Consider the following 20,632-nt stretch of genomic DNA (forward strand, 5'->3'; position numbering starts at 1 on the left):
GGTCAGTTTGGTATTCTCCGAGAGGTCCTCTTCAAATGAACCGATGGGACCTGGCGGTCTGTAAATAAGATGGATGGTGAGGGTGTGTCAGTGATCAGGAGTTTTGCAGTAAGTAATTCCATGAACTAGAGGTGGAGGAGGGTATAATTCTCATAGCTAAGTTGGATTTGGCAATGAGAGAGATCCCATCGCCTCTAGTGTTCGTTCTATCTGCTCTAATGATTTCATAGTTGTCTGGTATAGCTATAAGGAGGGAGGGGCCAGCGGCGCATTGAGCCAAGCTTTAGTTATAACAAGGAAGTCATAATCCTCCCCGATGAGCAGATCTGCTATTTCAGTAGGGTGTGCTACTAAGGATCTAGCATTATTTAAGCTGCCTTTAAAGTAATCGAGGCTTAATAGCCATCTGAGGTTTTGTGAAGATGTTTTATTGTGGGTGGTAGCTGTGGGTCTGGTGGGTGACGTAGCGTGGCAAGATTTGGGTGAGGGAATGGTAGATGGATGGGCTTTTTCAAAATGACATCATTGTTGGTGCGGGTATGGTTGGCTTGGGTGGACTTAGGTATTTCGTGGAGCTAGGATAATCTGGCTCCGGGCCTCAAATTTCTGGCTGGGAGTGCACATGGGAGATTGGTTAGGGAGGTCGGGCAGTGGGTCAAAAGGATAGAATAAGGGCTATGATTAGGGGCCATATTGGTGGTGTTATCCAGCTGTATGATATTAGACCGCAAGGGTAGGGTGTACGAGAGTTGGTAGCTAAGTGGAGGGCAGCCAGCTATAAGTTGAGGGTGCAACATATTCGGAATCGTTGTGAAAGTGGTGTAGCTCTCTATCCATGTTCTAGTTGCTATTAGGTGGCTGCTGTTCTATGGGGTAAGTGTATATGCATCAGAGCTTGATGTTAGTACCACATAAAAATGTAAGCTGTAAGGCTCTAAACGCAAACGGTGCTAGCAGTATACTGCGGGGCTGTGGTCCGACATTTAGGATCACAGTGGCTAGGGTAGCTGTACGCTATATTTGTCACAGAGTGTAGGTAATAAACTTAGGTACAATACTGTAACTAGATATACAATACTTGTCTATGTATCTTAACTTGATCTAGCGTGCCATAGCAGAATAGACAAAACGTGGGCCTTTTAGCCATGACTAAGCACACATTACATGGATGTGTCCTGGATTCACTACTATAGTAGACAGTTAATCAGTACACAACAAGGCTATACAGTACTTGTGCTAGTTGATTAGTGAGAGGGTAGTACTATAGCAAACTATTCACAAAATGTGGCAGTTGATGCATATCTAGTGTGTAACAATACATATATTTGATCTTGCAGTAGGAGGGCTAGTATCGAGCCATGGACTACTGATTCAGAGTTGAATATCAAAATGGTAGTGTCACAGTAGAAATGATAAAACGGGGCATGTTTTGACATAAATGGGTATAACTAGGGAATATTAACAGTAACTCGTAACTGAATATTAACATGTGCCACATTTAGATAGAAATTGTGAATATTAGTTTATATAGTCTAAATGTCATTCTATTGTGAACATTAGCCTGTGTCGCATCTAGATAGGACTGTGAAGGTTAGCACGTGTCGTACCTAGATGAAATTATGAATGTTAGCATGTCCCATACTTAGATTTATGAATACTAGCATGTGCTACACCTAGATAGAATTGGGAACACTAGCTTGCATCGCATCTAGATAGATTTGTGAATATTAGAATGTGCCACACCCAGAGAGAATGGGGAACACTAGCCTGTGTCGCATCTGGATAGGACTGAAGGTTAGCCGGGTGTAGCCCCCATCTATGCCCATCATAAGCAAAACCCTCCTATTGCGGAACCAGGGCCTTTGCCCCAATTATTTTTTTTGCCCCACCTTATAGGACTTTCAACTCAAGGGATAGCCTCCATATTTGTCTATTGTATGGTGAAACGTAGTGCATTATGAGAGCTGGGCCTCTGCCCCATCACACAGGATACTTAATTCTAGGCATATAGCCAAACTGAAGGTCAGCTCCGAGGCATAACCCACTAAACAAAAAAGCTCAAACTCTGCTTACCTAACTCATACATCAACCTACACAACCACCTATCACACAGCAAGACGAACGCACTTCACCACACTGCACCAACAAACACATAAGCTGCACCAACAGCACACGAGGCCTGACTTTGCCCGATACTCGCAACAAAGCTCAGCGCACGATGTAAAGCGAATCGAAGCCGCCAACAGCACACCACTTCTCTCACTATCCTACTCCCTTTTCACAATACTAACCCAACCCGCCTTCACGTTTACAGATCCGCCTGAGGACCAACTGCGTTGGTGACGGTGCGCTATACAAATACCATTAACATCAACATTTCACCTTCCATTCACTAGCTGGTAACCCTCCCCCAATGAGCAAAGGCTCTCCTTGCATGGTACAGTACCTTCAGATGAGGAAACATGTTGGCATGGTCTCCAATGAAGAAGGTGTTGGGCATGTAAGCCAGTTTCTCTGAATACTGCTCAGCCACTTCAATCGGGGAGGTTTCTTTGTCAGTGATGATATAATCCATAAAGGGAGCTCCACTGGTTCCAGGATAACCCAGCCACATAGCCTGCATGCAGAGGAATGCAAATCATTCAAATTTTGCAAATGAAACGACAGCCAAAGATTCATTAAAATCAGAATCAAGGAATATAGCCAGAAGAGATCCTGCAGCACAGCGTAACAATGTAATGTGCTACGTGGCCTTTACAGAAGGTTTTCTTCCCTTTAGATAGTTTAAGTGTGGAATGCAGGCATTAGCAGCCAAAAAAGAATGGCATTCTTTGTTGCTCACTGTGATGAACTGCTATCTGGCAAAGGTGTGAAAGCCCTGGCTTTTTCAATGTTTATGAACTAATAAAATGATGCGGGTAATTCCATCTCTGAAAGAGCAATCTCCTGCTCAGACACCCCTTTCATAAACGCCATGCCAAAAGCAGTCTGCATCTGTCTTTCTGCATCAATATCCTGATCTGCAGTGCTGCTCTACCAGTGGCACAGAACAGTTCAGAGGTCATAGTTTATTTGATTTTTTTTACATTTATAAAGCGCACGACAGCCCAGAGCCATCGAGGTGCTGTTACATATGATTGTCTGGGTACAACTTAAGATGGCTTGGTTCATGCGTGTTGCTTAAAGATTACATACATAGGCATTCTGAACATGGTGAATTCATTTCTTCATTGGGAAGAACAAGTTACTCTCTTACCTGGTAACGTTCTTTCGATGGGATGGTCCGACGACGTATTCCATATCTATGACAGTAATCACCACAGCTGTGCCGCTTCGGAAAATCTTTCTGCGTCAATGACGTCGATAAGCTGTCCTCGAGGGCCTCCGTCGAGCCGACGTCACCGGATGTTATAAGTAGGACGCATGACGCCCGTAACCTCAGTTGTAGTTTTTTCCCACAGAACGTGTGGCACCAATCTTCTGCCAGTATGACCACAGAAAGCCTTGCGGAAACGTAAGCTGCAATCGCATAAGAAATTCTGTAGCGGGGTAGGCAGGGAGGAAGCGATATGGAATAAGTCGTCGGACCATCCCATCGAAAGAACGTTACCAGGTAAGAGAGTAACTTGTTCTTCGAGGAGATTGGGTCCTCCAATGGATTCCATATCTATGACAGACTCCCAAAGCAGTACCAACGTATGGAGGAGGGAAAAGAATTTAGAATAAAGAAACCTAGAATGCCTAATCAAATTGCAGAGTAAAGGACCGCCTTGCCAAAGGCCAGATCCTGCCCATGGATAGAATCTAGGGAGTAGTGTCGTACAAAAGTATGGACCACAGCCCAAGTGGCTGCTTCACAGATGTTACGAATAGGAACACCCCTCAGCAGGGCAGTAGATGCAGCCATACCCCTAGTAGAATGGGTCCGTAAGCCTACCGGAGGGTCCTTACCCGCCAAGCGGTAACATTCAGAAATTGCCAAGATAATCCATCTAGACAAAGTCTGCTTAGTAACAGCATGTCCCAAACGCCTTCCAGCGTAACCTATAAAGAGCTGATCATCCACCCTGACCCGGGACATGCGTGAAATGTAGAAACCTAAAGCTCTCCTAGGATCTAACCTATGGAGCCTCTCCTCGTCCTTAGCAGGATGGAGAGGAAGATAAAATGCCAGGAGAACAACCTTCTGGCTTAAATGAAATTCCGACACCACTTTCAGAAGAAAGGAAGGACGAACTCCAAGGACAACCCTATCCTTATGAAACAGTGAAAGGTGGCTTAGCTGAAAGTGCCTGTAACTCACTCACTCTGCGAGCGGAAGTGACCGCAAGTAAAAATACTGCTTTCAGGATTAACAGTCTCAAAGGACAAGAATGTAAAGGCTCAAATGGAGCACCCATTAGAAACTTGAGAACAAGGTTCAAATCCCAACCGGGCACCTGGAAAGGTGACAGAGGGAACACATTAGTGAGCCCTTTCAGAAACTGAGAAATTAAAGGGATTTTAAAATAAGAACACTCCTCAGATGAGCGCTTAAATATGGACAGCACCGCCAGGTAACCTTTAATGGTACCCACTTACAAGCCCTTGTGGGCTAAAGAAAGCAAAAAAGACAACCACAGGAATGTCTCATGAAAAAGGATCCACATTCTTAACCCTGCACCAGACGCAGAACTTTCTCCGACGGCAACGGTACAGGGACATTGTTGCTGGCCGTCTGGCCGAAAGCAACACCTCCATCACGTCTTCAGGGAGGTCCCAATCCTTATACCTCTACCTTTCAGAAGCCAAGCGTGAAGGTTGAGGGATCTGACCCCTGGATGGAGAACCTGACACCCCCCCCCTCCCGTGAAAGCAGATCGTCTCGGTAGGAAAGACGACGTGGAGGGCAGATGGGTAAGTCCAGAAGGTCCGGGTACCACGTCCTCTGGGCCCAGGCCGGAGCAATGAGGATCATCCGGGAATCGAACCTCTAACCTCCGCAGCACTTGCGGGATGATGGGGACTGGAGGAAACGCGTAAAGCAGTGGGAAAGACCACTCCACCACGAACGCGTCCCCCAAGGCTCCTCTTGGAGGAAATTCCAGCGAGCAGAACCTTTCGCACTTCCGGTAGACACGACGCAGAGAGATCCACTTGAGGGGTCCCCCAAAGGGCGAAGATCTCCAGGAGAATCTCCTGAGCCTGCTCCCACTCGAGAGACTGCTCTGCCTGCTCAGAGCGTCCGCCATCTCGTTTTAGTCTCCGGCCAGATGAACTGCCGAGATCGAAATTCCCTGCTGGATGGCCCAGAACCAGAGCTGCATCGCTTCCCTGCACAGAGGAAGTGACCTTGCCCCCCCCCTTTTTGTTGAGGTAGTGCATGGCCACCGTGTTGTCCGTCAGAATCAGGACATTCTTCCCTCGTACAGACAGCAGAAAAGCCTTCAGGGCGAGCCTAATGGCCCTCAGCTCTAACAGATTGATATGGAGTCTGGACTCCGACGGAGACTAACGACCGCTGTCAACTCGTTGGCATGAGCTCCCCAACCCGTGAGGGATGCGTCCGTCACGATCGTCATATCGCCACATATATGGTCGCCGTAAAGAATATCGCCGCGAAAATGTCGTGGCGATATTATTTGGGTGACCAGGGGGTTGCGGGGGTGTCCCCCGCATGTTCCATGCAATGTCGCCACAAAAAAACGACCATTTTTCGGCAATATTTTTGTATGGCGACATTGTTACATGGAACCGACAAAACAGCCTCGAAAGGCGTCGATGGAATCGGCGTCGAGCGTGGCGCCGAAAGCTTTGACGCAGTCCTCGAGGGCAGAGCCCCGAGCGTGTCCTTCGACAGCCTGGGCACCGATGGCATTGATGGCTTCCTCGGAGGCGGAGCCTCAAGAGAGTCCCTCGACGACCTCGGCGTCGCAGGCGTCGATGTCACAGGCTCTGACGGTCTCGAGGACCGGGACCTGGACCTGGAACGGGCATGTCTAGAGCGACCAACCTTGTCCGACCGGGACCTCAAAGGCACCCGGTGATCGCGATGACCACTCGAGCCCGAAGGCGTGCGAGTGGTGTCTCTAGCACAGTCATGGCCGGCGTCTTTCGACGGTGCTGACGGACCGGAGCCCTGCGACTGAAAAATCGGCATCATCTCCTGCCGAAAGGAATCCCATTCAGCAGGAGTGGAATGCTTGTTGGGACAAGCAACTTGCTGACGGCAGAGTCCTCAGACGGGGAAGGCGACCAGTGACTGCGCTTCCATGAGTGCCTCGAAGAGGCAGGAGGAATGGCGGGACCTACTCCGGGAACAAGACCCCCCCCCCCCCGGACCGACGACGATAAGGATGCGGAGAGTCGCCCCTCGAATCGTTAGTCGAAAGGCTGGCGGACTTCGACTTCCGGGGATTGGCCACCTTACCTACAGAAAGCTTCTTCTTACGCTCCCGCAAGGTCTTCGAAGTAAGCGACTGGCACTCTAAACAGTCATCCGTGTCGTGGTCCTCACCAAGGCACTAGAGGCAGGCGTCGTGCGAATCCGTCAACGACATCTTGGACCCGCATTCCCAACACTTCTTAAAATCCGGCCGAGGGGTAGAAGATGAGGACATCATAGATATTCACAAACAAACAGGTTTGAGGAACCGAAAGAACAGAACTCAGAAGAATCAAGGTGCGCCGAGATCTCCGAAGCGAACACGTTCGCGGAAAAAACGGATCTGATTCTACGGGCGTCGTGCGTCCTACTTGTAACATGCAGTGACTTCGGCTCGGCTGAGGCCCTCGAGGACAGCGTATCGACGTCATCGACGCAGAAAGATTTTCCGAAGCAGCACAGCTGTGGTGTATTACTGACAGATATGGAATACGTCGGAGGACCCAATCCCTTCGAATGAGTGTTTAGGCAAGTGTTTTGTAAAGGTGTGTATTGACCTCCAGATTGTCGCTTTGCAAATGGACTTGAGGGAAACATTTGCAATGAATGCTATGGATGCCCCAGTGCCTCAAGTAGAATGTGCTCTAGGCTTGAAGGGCAGTTCTCTCTTAGCAAGAGAGAAACCGTGTGATGCATTTGACAATCCACCTTTAGATAGCTGATTTAGAGACAGGAATCCCTTCTCTACCAGCTGCCACTGAAACAAAAAACTAGTTTGTTTTCCTCAGTGGTTTAGTTCTTTCCAGATAGAACATGACTGCACATCTAGTGTGTGTAGGCTTCTTTCGGCCATGCTAGTGGGATTTTGGAAAAAGGTAGGTAGTTCAATCGATTGGTTCACATGGAACTTCGACATGAATTTAGGCGCAAATCTGGGGTGAGTGCGCAGAAGTACCGTAACCCTGTGGACTGTAAGAAAGGGCGCTAGAACAGAAAGAGCCTGTAGTTCGCTAACCCTTCTAATAGAAGTGATAGCCACTACGAAGGCCGTTTTAAAAGTCAGGTCTTTTAGACTTACTTTATGCATTGGCTCAAAGGGAGCTCCCATGAATCTGGTCAAAACCACATTTAGGTCCCACCCAGGAGTTGGTTGAGAAATGGGAGGATAAATCCTCTTAACCCCTTCGATAAATGCCTTGATCACTGGTATCTTCCACCACAACACCTTTTGTTGTGTGTGATGTGGTGTAGGTCGAGAGTGCAGCCAGATGAACCTTAAGGGAATTGAAGACCAACCCAGTATGTCACAGATGGGTAAGGTACAGCACAATGTGTGTGGGTGAGCAATCGATGTGATTGACGCCCTTGGAATTACACCAGATGACAAAATGTTTCCATTTACTGGCATAGCAATAACGTATGTTCGGTTTTCTAGCTTCCCTGAGTATGTCCATGCACCTCTGAGGGAGCTGTAGGTGTCCAAACTATGACTTCAGGAGCCAGGCTGCTAAGTTCACAGTTTGTGGGCATGTGTGTAGGGTCTCCCCCCCCCCCCTTCATGTCCTGAGACATGTTGTACGGGCAGGGTAGTTTTACTGGTTGTGAGAGGGACATTTCTATCAGATGAGCGAACCAGGCTTGGTGGACCCACACGGGGGCCACCAGTATCATGGTAACTAGTTCCTGGTGCATCTTGTGCACTATCTTGTTGAGAAGGGGAGTCAGTCTGGAGGTGGGGGGGGCGTTCGGGGGGGGTGGGGGGGTTCCGGGGTATACAAATAATTTACCCGACCATGTTATCCAGAGACCGTTCCCCTTGGAGTGATTCTGGGGGTACCTGGAGGCGTAGTCTTGGCATTGGGCGTTCTCCTGAGTCACGAACAGGTCGATCTCTGGAAAGCCCCATTCTGTGAAGACGTTGGACACAATTTCTTCGTGCAGATGCCATTTGTATTGTTTGGACAGCGGAAAATCTCTGCTGAGCACGTCTGCCAGAAGATTGAGTTCCCCTGGAACATGTTGGGATAACAAACATCGTGAGAGCGCCCATATCCAAATGTTTTTGGACAGCTTGGATAGCCCTAGAGAGTGTTTGCCCCCTGTTTGTTCAGGTAATACATGGCTGTACTGATGCCCGTTAGAATCAGCACTGTCTTCCCTTGCAGTTGCATCTGAAAGGCCTTTAATGCCTTTAACACCGCTAATAGTTCCAGTAAATTTATGTGGTTGGACGCTACTTGAGGGGACCACACTCCATGTGCTGTCTGCTGAAGCAGGTGAGCTCCCCACCCCGTGAGGGATGAGTCTGTCGTTAGCTTGGCTTCCACTGCAGGGGATGTGAAGGTCTTCCCCTTCAAGAGGTTTTCTCTTGACCACAACTGCAGAGAGAACGAGGGCTGGCAAGACACCTACCATATCTTCCCATTGTCCACTGGCCCGACAACACTGGCTGTTGAGCCACTCTTGCATGGGACGCATGTGCAGCCACGCGCGGGGAACCAAGCATATTCACAACCCCATCATTCCGAGCAAGCGCATAGCTTTGCGCACTGTCACCTCCTGACTGGCTACATATTGAGGGATCTGGAAAAGCATGTTCTGAACCCTCTCGGAGGGGAAACCGAGGCCGTCTTTCATCCGGATTAGAGCCCCCAGAAATTGTTTTTTTTGACTGGGGACTAGACTGGATTTCTTCTTGTTGAGAGGTCCCCAAACTGAGTAAACTGTGTTAGGGAGAATTCTCAAATGGCTGATTTCCCTTACCTAATGATTCCCTCAGCAGCTTTGCTGGATTTCTAGGATTTATTTTTTTCATCTGGTAAGAGAGCGAGCCTTTTTTCCCCACTCTTACATGCGTTTTGCTGTGTGTGTTTTCACTTTGTGTGATCTTGAGCACTGGCGCCTCACCTACTCCATAGCCACATTTTTCATGTGTGTTACACAGCACCTTCAGTGAAGTGACACAGGGTTGTCTTTGAGACTTCCCACTGACTATTTTCTGGGGCCGACTACTGTCCCCCAGAAAAAGTAAAGTTGCCATTAACTTTATTTTAGTCACTTTAAACCACAGACCCAGTACATCCCATCTTACATGGAGTAGTGGAAAGGGTTAATTCTTTTCCCTTTATGTCTGTCTCTCTTGGAGCCTTGTTTCGCTCCCTTTACATCAAGACTTGGCTGGTGGCAGTGGTAACTACCCTATTTTTCACACCGCGATTATCTTATATGAACGTGGGATTGTTTTAGCCTATTATATTAGCCTCGAACATAAACCTGCTTGCCAAACTACATTTTATTTTGGCTCCGGCTCGGTTTATTCGCTATTTCTTTTTGTTAAAGTCTTTCTCGTGTTTTTCTCTGCGTGCCAAACCGGGGAGGATTCCTTTGTTCGCTGTCTTTTCATGGGCTTCTGCACAGAAGCCCTCCTTAAGGCACCTGAAAGACTAGGTAGGCAAGATGTGATGGAGGGGTCTTCAGACGCCTGCCATGGGTTCCCTTGGTAACTCAAGTTGCACTCCAGTTTGATTGGCTGAGGGGACTGTCCTTGCCAGGAAAGCCACCCTGCTGAGCGATTGACAGCCAGGCTGTATGAATGGGGGAAAACTTCCTAAAAGGCATGTCTGTGGGACTGGAAAGGCAGAGTCGCCACTGGAACGAAAGAACCAACAAGGAGCTGACAGAAGAGGACCCCTACAGCGACAACCGCCCGGTGAAGCCCTGCTGTAGGTCAGAATCTTCAGAATCCGACGACAGAAGATCCTCCAGGAAACTTCTTCCCTTGAGCTGGAGGAACCAACCACTTTGCCCAAACTGCAAGCCAGGACCTCTCCCTCTGGTCGAATTCCCTGTACAGAGCTACAGTGGGCCGGATAGCCAGGAAGGTCAGACCCTGCTTGGGTTTTAAAGGAGCGCACCTTTTATTTGTTGTTTTGCTCTGCTGCTGGCTCCTACCCTGGGTGGCGCAGGACCCTCCAGCTTCCTACTGTCAGTCCGACAGTCGCTTCAGGAACCCTGAGCCTGCACGAACCACCAGCCTCAGCTACAGCTCCCCCTCAGTTTTAAGGTACTGTGCAAATCCGGTTGTCCGTTTCGTGCAACCGCGGTGAAAGTGTTTGAAATCTTTCTCCAATCCGAGGGCTTGTCCTCTTTGAACTAACTTTTCTATCAACCAACCTCGTCCAGAATCCGTGCCACAAACTTTACCGCAAACTACCCTGAACAGTCTGATCTCGAGCAAAAGACTTTTGACCCATTGACTTTGGCCCTAAGACTTTTCTACCCGATTCCTTCAATTGCCCTGAGTACTTACCTGTTGATGTGATTTAATTTCGATTAACTTGGTCTTTCCCTCCCTTTTAAATTGCTGGAGTGCCATTTTGCTCCCACTTCATTTTGTGAGCTTAACTTGTATGTAATTTAAGGAAAGTGAAGTGGTGTATTAAGAGTCATTTTTTGAACTGCTTATAATAGTGTAATGTTATACAACTGAAGAGTGAAATAAATGTATATTCTTTTACTTGAAAACCTTGAGTCAGTGTTTGCCTGAATCATAGTAATTGCTGTCCTTTGTGTAACTATTTGATACTGCTCACTTACTCTTGAGATAAGTCTAGCTGCTCCGCTAATGCTACCACATTTTCTGTGTAGTACAGGCTTGTACCAAAGGTGAATTTGTACTGTCACTTGTAGTCTTAATTGTGTGTGGTGTTCCCAAAGGGTACTGCATATAATTCTGCCTAACACCCTGTTATGAGCCAGTCGTCGAGGTAAAGGTAAACCAGGACGGATAACCTGCGCAGGTGTGATGTAGCTACTGCCAGGACCTTCGTAAACACCCTTGGCGCCGAGGCAATGCCGAAGGGGAGTACCTTGAATTGGTAATGCCTGTCCTCTATCATGAACCTTAGATATGTTCTGTGTGCTGGCAACATTGAAATATGAAAGTATGCAATGTTGCCATGTAGTCACCCTGTTTCAACAGTGGGATCAGCTCCTGTAGCGTTACCATGCAAAACTTATGAGGTTTTATGAACTTGTTCGCTGGGCGCAGGTCAAGAACAGGGCGCATGGTGAGGTCCTTTTTAGGTACAAGGAAGTACACTGAATAAATACCCTTGTTTACCTGAAGAATAGGGACGGCTTCTATGGGGTCCTTTCCCAGCAGCGCTTCCACCTCTTGATTCAGGATCTCCAGATGGTCCGGTGCAAGGCACCGTGAGCGTGGTGGTCTGAATTGTGGAGGTCTGGCGAATTCCACGCAGTACCCGTGGGCGACCGTCTTTATGACCCACTGGTCTGAAGTTATCCGCTCCCATGCCGTGAGGAAAGATGTTAAGCGCTCCCCGACCGGGGTGACATGGGAGGGGACCTGGATCGGATGGTCATTTCTGACCGGAGGCTGCAGCTCCTCTAGGATTGGGGACTCAACCTCTGGCTTTGCCGCGTCCCTGACCCCTTGGAGGGTAGTATGCGGGGCTTCCCGATGCTTGTCCGGTATTGAAATTTCCTGTTCCATAGTTCTGGCTTGCACGGGACTGCCTTCGAAAGGACCGCTGAGAGTTACTTCCTCTCTGGGGCGGGGATGGAGGGGAACAGTCTGATCTGCTGCAGGAGCTTGAGTTTCATGCTCTTTTTTGGCTGTTTCTAGGGCTTCATCAACCGCCTTTCTCAAGTGGTTAGCTTCTTCAATTGGTTTATTGAAGAGTGAAGCCTGCGTTTCGGGCTTAAACCCTGAGGTGCACAGCCAAGCGTGTCTTTTGGGTAAGGTTCCTTGGGCCAGGGACATGCCTGCTGTATCGGCCGTGTTCAGAGTGTTTTTTTTTAAATCACATTTTGGTTCACCTGCCTCCTTTGGCCACTATAGAGAGAAGTTTGGACTTGACAGGTTCTGGGACCTACTGGAGGCCTTCCTGGAGTAAGTTCCACTGAGCGTCAGCATAACTCGCCAACAGCGTAGTATTATTTGCTATACGCGTGGTATATGCAGCAGCCGAGGAGACTCACTTGCCCAATGCATCCAGCCTCTTGGATTTTCTATCCGGAGGTGCTTCCCCCCCCCTGGCAAGGGGTACTCCTGCCCATTTCCGCATGTTAGTCACTACCAGAGAATCGGGGGGGAGGGGGGGTTTGGGGGACGGTGTGGGGGTAAAATGCCCTTTAATGTATAGTGGATTCGAACAAGCTGGTCGAAATCACTTTTCAACTCTTGGGTTCACTGCCCGAGTTTGCGCTGTTGACACAAGAGAGGGAGCCAACCTTCTCTTAATAGAATTAAGGAGGGGAATGGTCAGGCTAGAGGGAGGTTTCTCCTTAAGAATATTCTCTACAAAGTCCTGTTCAGGCACATCCTCTTGTGTAGAGATCTGAAAATGCTCAGCTGCCTTCTTAAACATGGTATTGAAGGCCATCTGGTCGTCTACAGGTGAGGCCTGGCGAGCCGGAGTGGATGGAAGGGAATCCAGGCACAAAACATCAGTGTCCTGATCTTGATGGGGGAGCGTCCATGGGTCCGTCTCCACCTGCTGGGTTTCTTCCCAATTGTCCGTTGCATCCGCATGGTGGTCCTCATAAACTTCCTTTCTACAGAATTCTACCTCTTCATTATAAACGTCTTTGTAAGTGTCCATCTGGATAACGTCTTCATGCTGGACGGGGACAGAAGGCTGATCTTGTAGATGGGCTGATTGAAGATGAGGCTCTCCCCAAGATCTTTTTGGGTAAGGATGCACAGAAAAATTAATTTTCTCAAGACGATCCATGCATCCTTCAAATTTCTCCCTTGTCCATTTAGAGAACCCAAAAGGCCCTGCGAGTGTGAAAACGTCTTCCGCCCCTTGACGCCGAAATGCGTCACTCAGGGTATTGGCTCCTGACTGACCTTGTAGGTCTCCCGAGACTTGGGACACCATGGCGCATCTATAGATTTGTCCACGGCCTGCCCCAAGTTTTTCAACGGAGTAGGTATCAGCCCAACCGCCAAAGTAATTCTTGCAATACTGTGTTCAATCACCGCCGAATCAGCATGAGTTAGTGGGTCCGAAGGTCTATCGGTAGATTTACCGCCTACCGCAGCGTTAGAGAGCGTAGCGGTAGGTTTTTAAGCTTGAGGCCTAGTCGCAGGTTTTGGGCCTACCGGGCCTTTATGGACCGTCGAATTTCCATGCTTCGCTGTATAAACCTGATATAGGGGTAGCACCCTTGTTTGTTTTGGAATGCCCAGTCGCAAAAAGCTGCTGCGGATGCAGGGAAAGCTGCTGATCTGAACAATCAGAGGAATCCGCCAATATTTGACAGCACTGCTGGCGCTTTAACTTTTTTCGACGTACCCGTCGAAATAGATGGAGGGGTTGTGTGCTTAGTGTAATATGTTCTTTGTACTCCCCTGTCGCCGGGTGTTGTCCTTAAAGCGAGACTAGTGTTAGCCCTTGAAGGGTCGGGGACGGGCGTGGAGGAACCTAGAAGTGTCTGCCTCGAGGTCCATCACATCCGCAACGGTTGTTTGGTCATTGGAGGTGCCCCCGTCACTTTCGGCGGGTGTGGCGGTGGGGGGAAAAAGGGTTACGCCCGCGACATACTGTACGTGGACCACCGTTATACACAGCACTCATTAAGGGTCTTAGGCTGAAGGAGTTTAAAGCTGCACACCGCTTCTCGTCATGATCTAAGGAGAGTTGCACGTCCTGTGCTAGTCCTTCCACGGGTATCTAACCCTACACTTAGGGCAGAACCTAAATGGAGTCCTTTCCATAGCGAAAGATGTAAACAAAGATGACCAGACCTAGAGGGTTAAGAGGGGGAAAGAGGAAAGCCATAATGAATATATGGCCACCCCGACCCCACTCTCCTTACTGTGAAGGCCGGCCAGAGGGCCCGGCCATGTGGATGCTTCAGCCGCCGGATCTTTGGTGCCAAAATCCACCGCCGTAGACAAATCCCCTGCAGTCTTCGTCCAAGTGGTTTCTTTCGTCGAAGTGACTTAAGGGGGAATAACAGACAAGTCGGTCTAAGATACAAAATGTCTCTTATGCAAGAGCTCTGCTATATGGCGACCAGTTATCTGGGCGGAAAACAACAATCTGAGGGAACTCGGCGCGTGAGCGATTTTGGGTACACGACACGTCCCGATAGGGATAGTGTTACAGACACGCCTATGCAGACGTCCCCTTTCGCTCCCCGAAACACAAGATGCAATACTCTGCGGTTACCACTGGACGTCGGACCATATGCACATCTTAACAAGCATCACAACTTATAATTACTCTTACGTCCCGTCCCCTTTCCTCCATACGGTATGGGCGATTACAACTGATTGTAGCCGTAGGGTGTAGAAGAGACCCCTCCTTAAGCAAATAGATTCCTGAGAACCAGCTGTCCGAAAGCGGCATCAGATCTAGAGCTGGCATCCGAACAGTAATGCTTGCAAAAGGCTGAGGGAGAGGCCCAAGTGGCCGCCCTGCTTATGACCTGCCAAAGGACACGGCTCTGGAAAGCGATGGCCGTTGCCTATGCCCTGACTGCGTGGGCATGCAAGTTGGCCTGGGAGCAGCTTGTGCTGGCCCTCGTACGCTTCCTTGATGGCAGAGACCATCCAGCGGGATATGGAAGCCTTTGAGGTCCGATAGCCTGGCCTCGAGCCGCCGAAAGTGACGAACAGGGCATCTGACTTGCAGAAGCCCTCGGTCCTGTCAAGTAGAATTTCAGGGCACACGTGACATCCAGGCAGAGCAGCACTCTGTGCTTCGTCCTTGGGATTGGGAAAGACCGTCGGAAGGACTATTTCCTTGTTCAAGTGAAATGCGGATGGAACCATGGGCAGAAATGCTGGGTGCGTCCACATGACTACCTTGTCCCTGTGAAAGGACCAGCGCCTGAATCTTGCTAACTCTGCGAGCCGAGGTAAGACCGACCAGTAAGACGGTCTTGATGGTGACCAGCCTAAAGTCCATGGACGCCATTGGCTCGAATGGTTTGTGCGCCAGGGCGCCCAGGACTATATTCAGGTCCCACACTGGGTGCAGTCTCTTGACGGGCAGGTAGAGCCTTGCGAGACCGGTCAGGTGTTTGGCGATGGGGTTGGAGGAGGAAAAAATGCCTTCCTCCAAGTTCCAGTAAGCCCCAATGGCTGCGAGGTATGTACGGCAGGCGTCGACCTGAACGCGCAAATGAGCGAGGTGTGCTGAAAAGGAGAGCACGTCGTCCAAATTGCAGGCCAAAGGGTCGATTTCCTTAGAGTCTGCCCAGAGGCCGAACCTCGTCCATTTTCTTTTGTACTGGGTTCTGGTGGCTTTGCTCCTGGCGCCCTGTATGATCTCCAGATTGGCCTGTGAGAGGCTAAGGTGCAGAAGAGTTACCTGCTCAGGTACCACGCTGTGAGTGCTAGTTTCCCTGGCGCGTGGTGGATGATCCTGCCCCCCCCCCTGCTGTGCCAGAAGTTGTGCGGTTTATCGGGGCACCTCCGAGAGGCTGAGGAGCTCCGAAAACCATGGCCTGGCCGGCCACCATGGAGCAATCAGAATGAGGAGGAGCCGGTGCGACTCCTTGATCTTGCAAAGTACCCTGTGGATCAGGGGAGTGGGCGGAAAGGCTTAGGCCTCCATGACGGTCCACTGGAGGTGAAATGCGTTGCCCAGAGAGCCGGGGCCCTTACCCAGCCAGGATGCAAACTGAGCGCACTTTTTTAAATTTCTTTTATTGATTTAGTTGCATTTTTTTGTTACAACTTTTCAATAAACATGACATATCAACACAATCTGAACATGGTAGATTAAAATAATATAAAAACTTAAGATTGTTTCTCAAAAGATCATTCAATTTGGACAAACAGTAAATACAAAATAGATATTAAACAATCCAATATTCACAATTTGACCAGAGTATCTTCAAAGAAAAGGACACGGTATCTAAAATTTCATCATACTCGGTTCAAATAAAAGTATTCGATCACGAATTCATTCCCTTGATCTAAATTTAAGGAAAGAAGAAAATTTACAGTGGCTATCTGAATTTTCAAGTCTGTCGAGCCAAAAATACGATCCCAACAAGCATCGGATTCATACATAGGAAATCCAGGGCAATATTTATGAAAATGCAATTGGCCTCTGACTAGTAAGATTAGGACATGTAGTGATTAGATGGGCTAAGGTTTCTGGGATTTTGTTTGTTTGACAAAACCGACAAAAGTTTTGAAGAGGTCCTATAAGGTGACACGTATAAAGGAGATCTCTCGTTTCCCATATATGTAGCCAGAAACGGAGGATTAGATTTCTATATTTCGGTGAAGGGGCTCTTGATAAATAGGATTGTGTAATGCCTCTTTTATGTGGTGGAAAACGAAAACTCGAGGCATGTTTATAGGCGAGACATTTCTGATGGTTCATGATCCAGGAGTTCTGCTGAATTTTTAGTTTAGCCTTATCAGGGTTTTGCAGAAGGGTTTCAATTGAAATATCTGCCTCAGCTAAGATCTTCTAAACTGCTGACAGCCATCTTCGGATAAAGACGTGATCTGTCGTAAAGATGTAGTTCGACAATACCTTAAGTAGGTTGTCTATCCGAGATGTTATTAGACATTTTCTGAAAAATGAACATTGTTTCCAGTTAAGGTGCGCCGACAGGGAAGAGAGGCCTAATTCGTATCGTAACCATGAGATGGGAATACACTGAGGCAGATGCAGCACATTCCACCAAAATTTAGCCTCCCATTTATGAAGAGTAGTAGATGGTATGGGAGGTCCTGCTTCCAAGCCGTACAATAGGGTGGGAATGACTTTCATCTGCCAAAATGTTAAGGCCGGGATTATGGAGAATTTTCCAAATCTTTCAAGGAGAATACGTGATTATGAAATCGCTGTAAGAAGTTTGACTTCGATCTGGGCCTTGTGTTTCAATGAATGTAGAGAGGCTTTGAAAATAATACCTAGATAGGTATATGATGAAACCAGGGACAGTGAAGTATTATTACCGATCAACCAATTTTTCCGAGTGTGGAGGCCAAGATGAACATCAAAGATTTGTGTCTTTGTGGAATTAATTTTTAGATCGTTCTCTGCGACATAGTGGTCTAGTGCTGATAAAAGTTTTTGTAAACCATTGGGGGTCTTTGAGATGAGAACGATGTCATCAGCGTAGAACAATGCTTTAATAGGGACACCATTCATTTTCGGAGAATCTGATTGAATAGGTTCAAAGGTATATTTGATATCTTGGATGTAATAATTAAAAATGGCTGCCGCCAACAAACAGCCTTGTTTGAGGCCACGTGAAGTCGGAATCGGATGGGAAAGTGGGCCATTCAACGTCAATCTAACCTGAACCGTGGTGGTACAATGGAAATGATAAATAAGATCGGTAATGGAGGGGGGACATTTGTCATGAATAAGTTTAGACATAAGTTTAACTCTAGAAATTGAGTCAAATGCAGAATGCAGGTCCACAAAAGCAAAGTAGACCTGCTGTTTTTGAAATGTGACACAGAGATTTGATGGAGTTTAGGAGGAACAAGTTGACTGCTGTGCCCATTCCGGCAACAAAACCTGTTTGAAACGGATTGCGATGGAAATGGGTTAATGTCCATGCAAAAATTCAAGCAGCAAAAACTTTGCAAAAATCTTGCTTGGCGAGTCAAGAAACGCGATGGGTCGATAAATCTCGGGGAGCGAGCGATCTCCCTTTTTGTAAATAGGCACGAGAATAGACGAGTGCCATGAAGATAGGAGCGTTCGAGTGGTCAAGATGTTTTGAAATAAAAGGAAGATAATTTGGGCCCAATTGTTTATGTTGGATTTAAGCATTACATTGCTGATACCATCGGGTCCTACAGCTCTCGAGTTTTTAGCCAGTTTTATATAATGAATAATGGTTTCCATCTCGCAGTTCAGGGACCATTGCGTGGTGGACTGCATTTGGTATTTAAAATTACTGAACTCCGGATCAGAATATAATTCAGAGAAGTGTTGGACCCATTGCGCTTCTTGCACGCCATTGGCTTGTGCATTTAGTTGTTGATTATAATGTTTGTGCTTAAGTAGTTTCCAAAAACTTGCAAATTTTTTTGTAGCTAGAGTATTAAGCATAAGCTCACTATCTGAAATAACAAGGCTCTATGCCCACGAACCCAGTTTGTATAGCGGGTTTTTACCTGCCTTGCGTGGGCAAACCGAGAGCTTAGTGACGAGGAGAGCAATCATTTCCGTTCCTGCCTATAACTAGTCCTTCTATGATGTAATTCATGATCAAAGGAATGTAAATGAGTAATAGACCTCTGTTTAGAGATAAGAATGTTGTTCTGAAATTGTTGTAGAAGGTGTGTATATTCAATCTTAGAATTGGAATTGGGCACCATAGATGGGGCAAGCGATTGTTTTAACGTCCAAAACATTCTAGAGGACACCGAGAGGTGATTACCAGAAGAATTGATAACAAGTTGTTGAGAGGACCTTTTAGTATGAGAAGGCACTATAGCCAGGGGTCTTAGGAAATGTAGTGTCAGAAACTTGTGGTCACTATGCATCTGAGAAGTGATGTTTAATGAAGTGATATTGTCAAACAAATTTGAGTCAGTATATATGTAATCAATTGTACCGGTGCTTAAGTCAGGGCGCCAAGTAGTTGAGGCTGGAAGATCACCAGGCATAGACCCGTTGATCATCATGAAGTTATTGTGAGACATGAAGGTGGACCAAGTCAAGACCTCCTGGGCAGTAGATTCAGAAGTAGGATTAAAACAATCAAGATTAAGATCGCCAAGAAGAAGAGTGGCAGTGACATCAGATGCCTGAGCAACTATTTTCAACATGTAGGAGAGTTCTCTAAGGAATAAATTCAGAGAGTTTTGCCGGATTCCAGTATATGTTGAAAATGGCCATATTACCGCCACATCCAATTACTCTAATTGTATATAGATGTCTAAGGCGCACCATGGAACTATTTCTAGATCAGAAGATTGTCTAACTGCTACCAGTTAGAAACCATGTTTCCTGGAAAGCCAGTATATCATAAGAGTGAGTGAACACATCAATAGAATGTTGTAAATGAACATGGCCTCTGGTGTTCCAACAACCTAATGAACTGGAACGGTATTCCGGGGTATCTTGAGGTTATAAATTGTGACAGCCAGTTTTGGTGGATTGATATACTCGTGTGGTTTGAAGGGATTTACCTGAGTCACTAGCCGATAAATGTGTTGAGGTGAACAAGGACTGTGATCGATCAGGGTCCTGAGAGATGAGAAATCCCATCTCAAACAATATCAGCTTAGCATTCCATAGCAATTTCGCCACAGTAGCTGAAGGAATCCACAAACGGACAATGGTGAAGTCAGCATCAGCAATAAATTCCACCAAGTCAATATCAGTTGACAAGATGTGTTCCAAGGTGTCAACATGATTCAGGATATTTAGTACACACTGTCTATTGAGATCATACAGAGGATGAGAGCCACCACGACATTTCATGATCAATGATTGGCCATTTGGTGCACGTGTATTGGAAACTTGAGATAGAGTTTTAGGAGGTACTTTACTGAGGTTCGTATTTTTGGAAAACTGCAAAGAGGCGGGATGGGGAAGGGGGTGGTAGTTCAGCTCTGTCGATGCAGGGGTGGTGGCAGACCAGGACTGGGGGGTAGGAAGACTTTGTAATGAGTCCTGAGATCGATGTGGGACTGTTATTGATGAACCAGGGCGTGGACCACTTTGGGCGCGAGTAATAGCCAGCGCATTATTAAGGACCAATATATGAGGCACCGTGGGTTTCAAGAAAAGCGTCCATTAAAGATTTAAGCTGAGGTGTCATCAAGTCAGAATTATGTAAAGAGTTGCCACACGGCATGTTGTTAGGAGCTTGATCTTGAACTGTGGCAGAAGGTAACGTGGAAACTGGAGGAGGTGGCGTCACGCTTATAGGTGCCATTCTGAAAGGATTATTGGTTGAAATCAGGGGAACAGCAACGATAGACTGAGTGGGAACACAAGTAGGAAGAATAGACTGGTTTTTCAAACAAAGATACTCATCAATAGCATTTTTGATGAGAGCAATTTTTGCAGTAGATGAAGTATCAGGGCAGGTTGTGGGGCCGGAGGTGATCAAAGCAGGCACAGAGGTTGGAATAGAAGTGATGGAAGAGGCAGCCTATGAGCATGCGGGAGGCACCGAGTTTTCCAAAGCATTAATTAAATTATGTAGAGGAGAGTAATGAAAATTGTTAAGAGGAGGTGGACTGCCACTAGGACCACTCTTATCAATTTGACCCGCTGGCTTGGGTTGATTGAT

General features: G+C 47.4%; 1 protein-coding gene across 3 annotated transcripts in view; it reads right to left on the bottom strand.

Annotated features, from left to right (window-relative positions):
• OGT (O-linked N-acetylglucosamine (GlcNAc) transferase) overlaps nt 1–20,632 on the bottom strand; it is an 810,702-nt gene that overhangs the window by 217,041 nt on the left and 573,029 nt on the right. For all 3 annotated transcript variants that reach the window (XM_069612350.1, XM_069612349.1, XM_069612348.1), the window contains exon 16: nt 2,447–2,617. In XM_069612350.1, the coding sequence (XP_069468451.1) occupies nt 2,447–2,617 (171 nt within the window). The remainder of the gene's footprint in view (nt 1–2,446; nt 2,618–20,632) is intronic.

Source organism: Ambystoma mexicanum, chromosome 5p (assembly GCF_040938575.1).
Source record: "Ambystoma mexicanum isolate Mex_15411 chromosome 5p, UKY_AmexF1_1, whole genome shotgun sequence".
In the NCBI taxonomy this organism is placed as follows: domain Eukaryota; kingdom Metazoa; phylum Chordata; class Amphibia; order Caudata; family Ambystomatidae; genus Ambystoma; species Ambystoma mexicanum.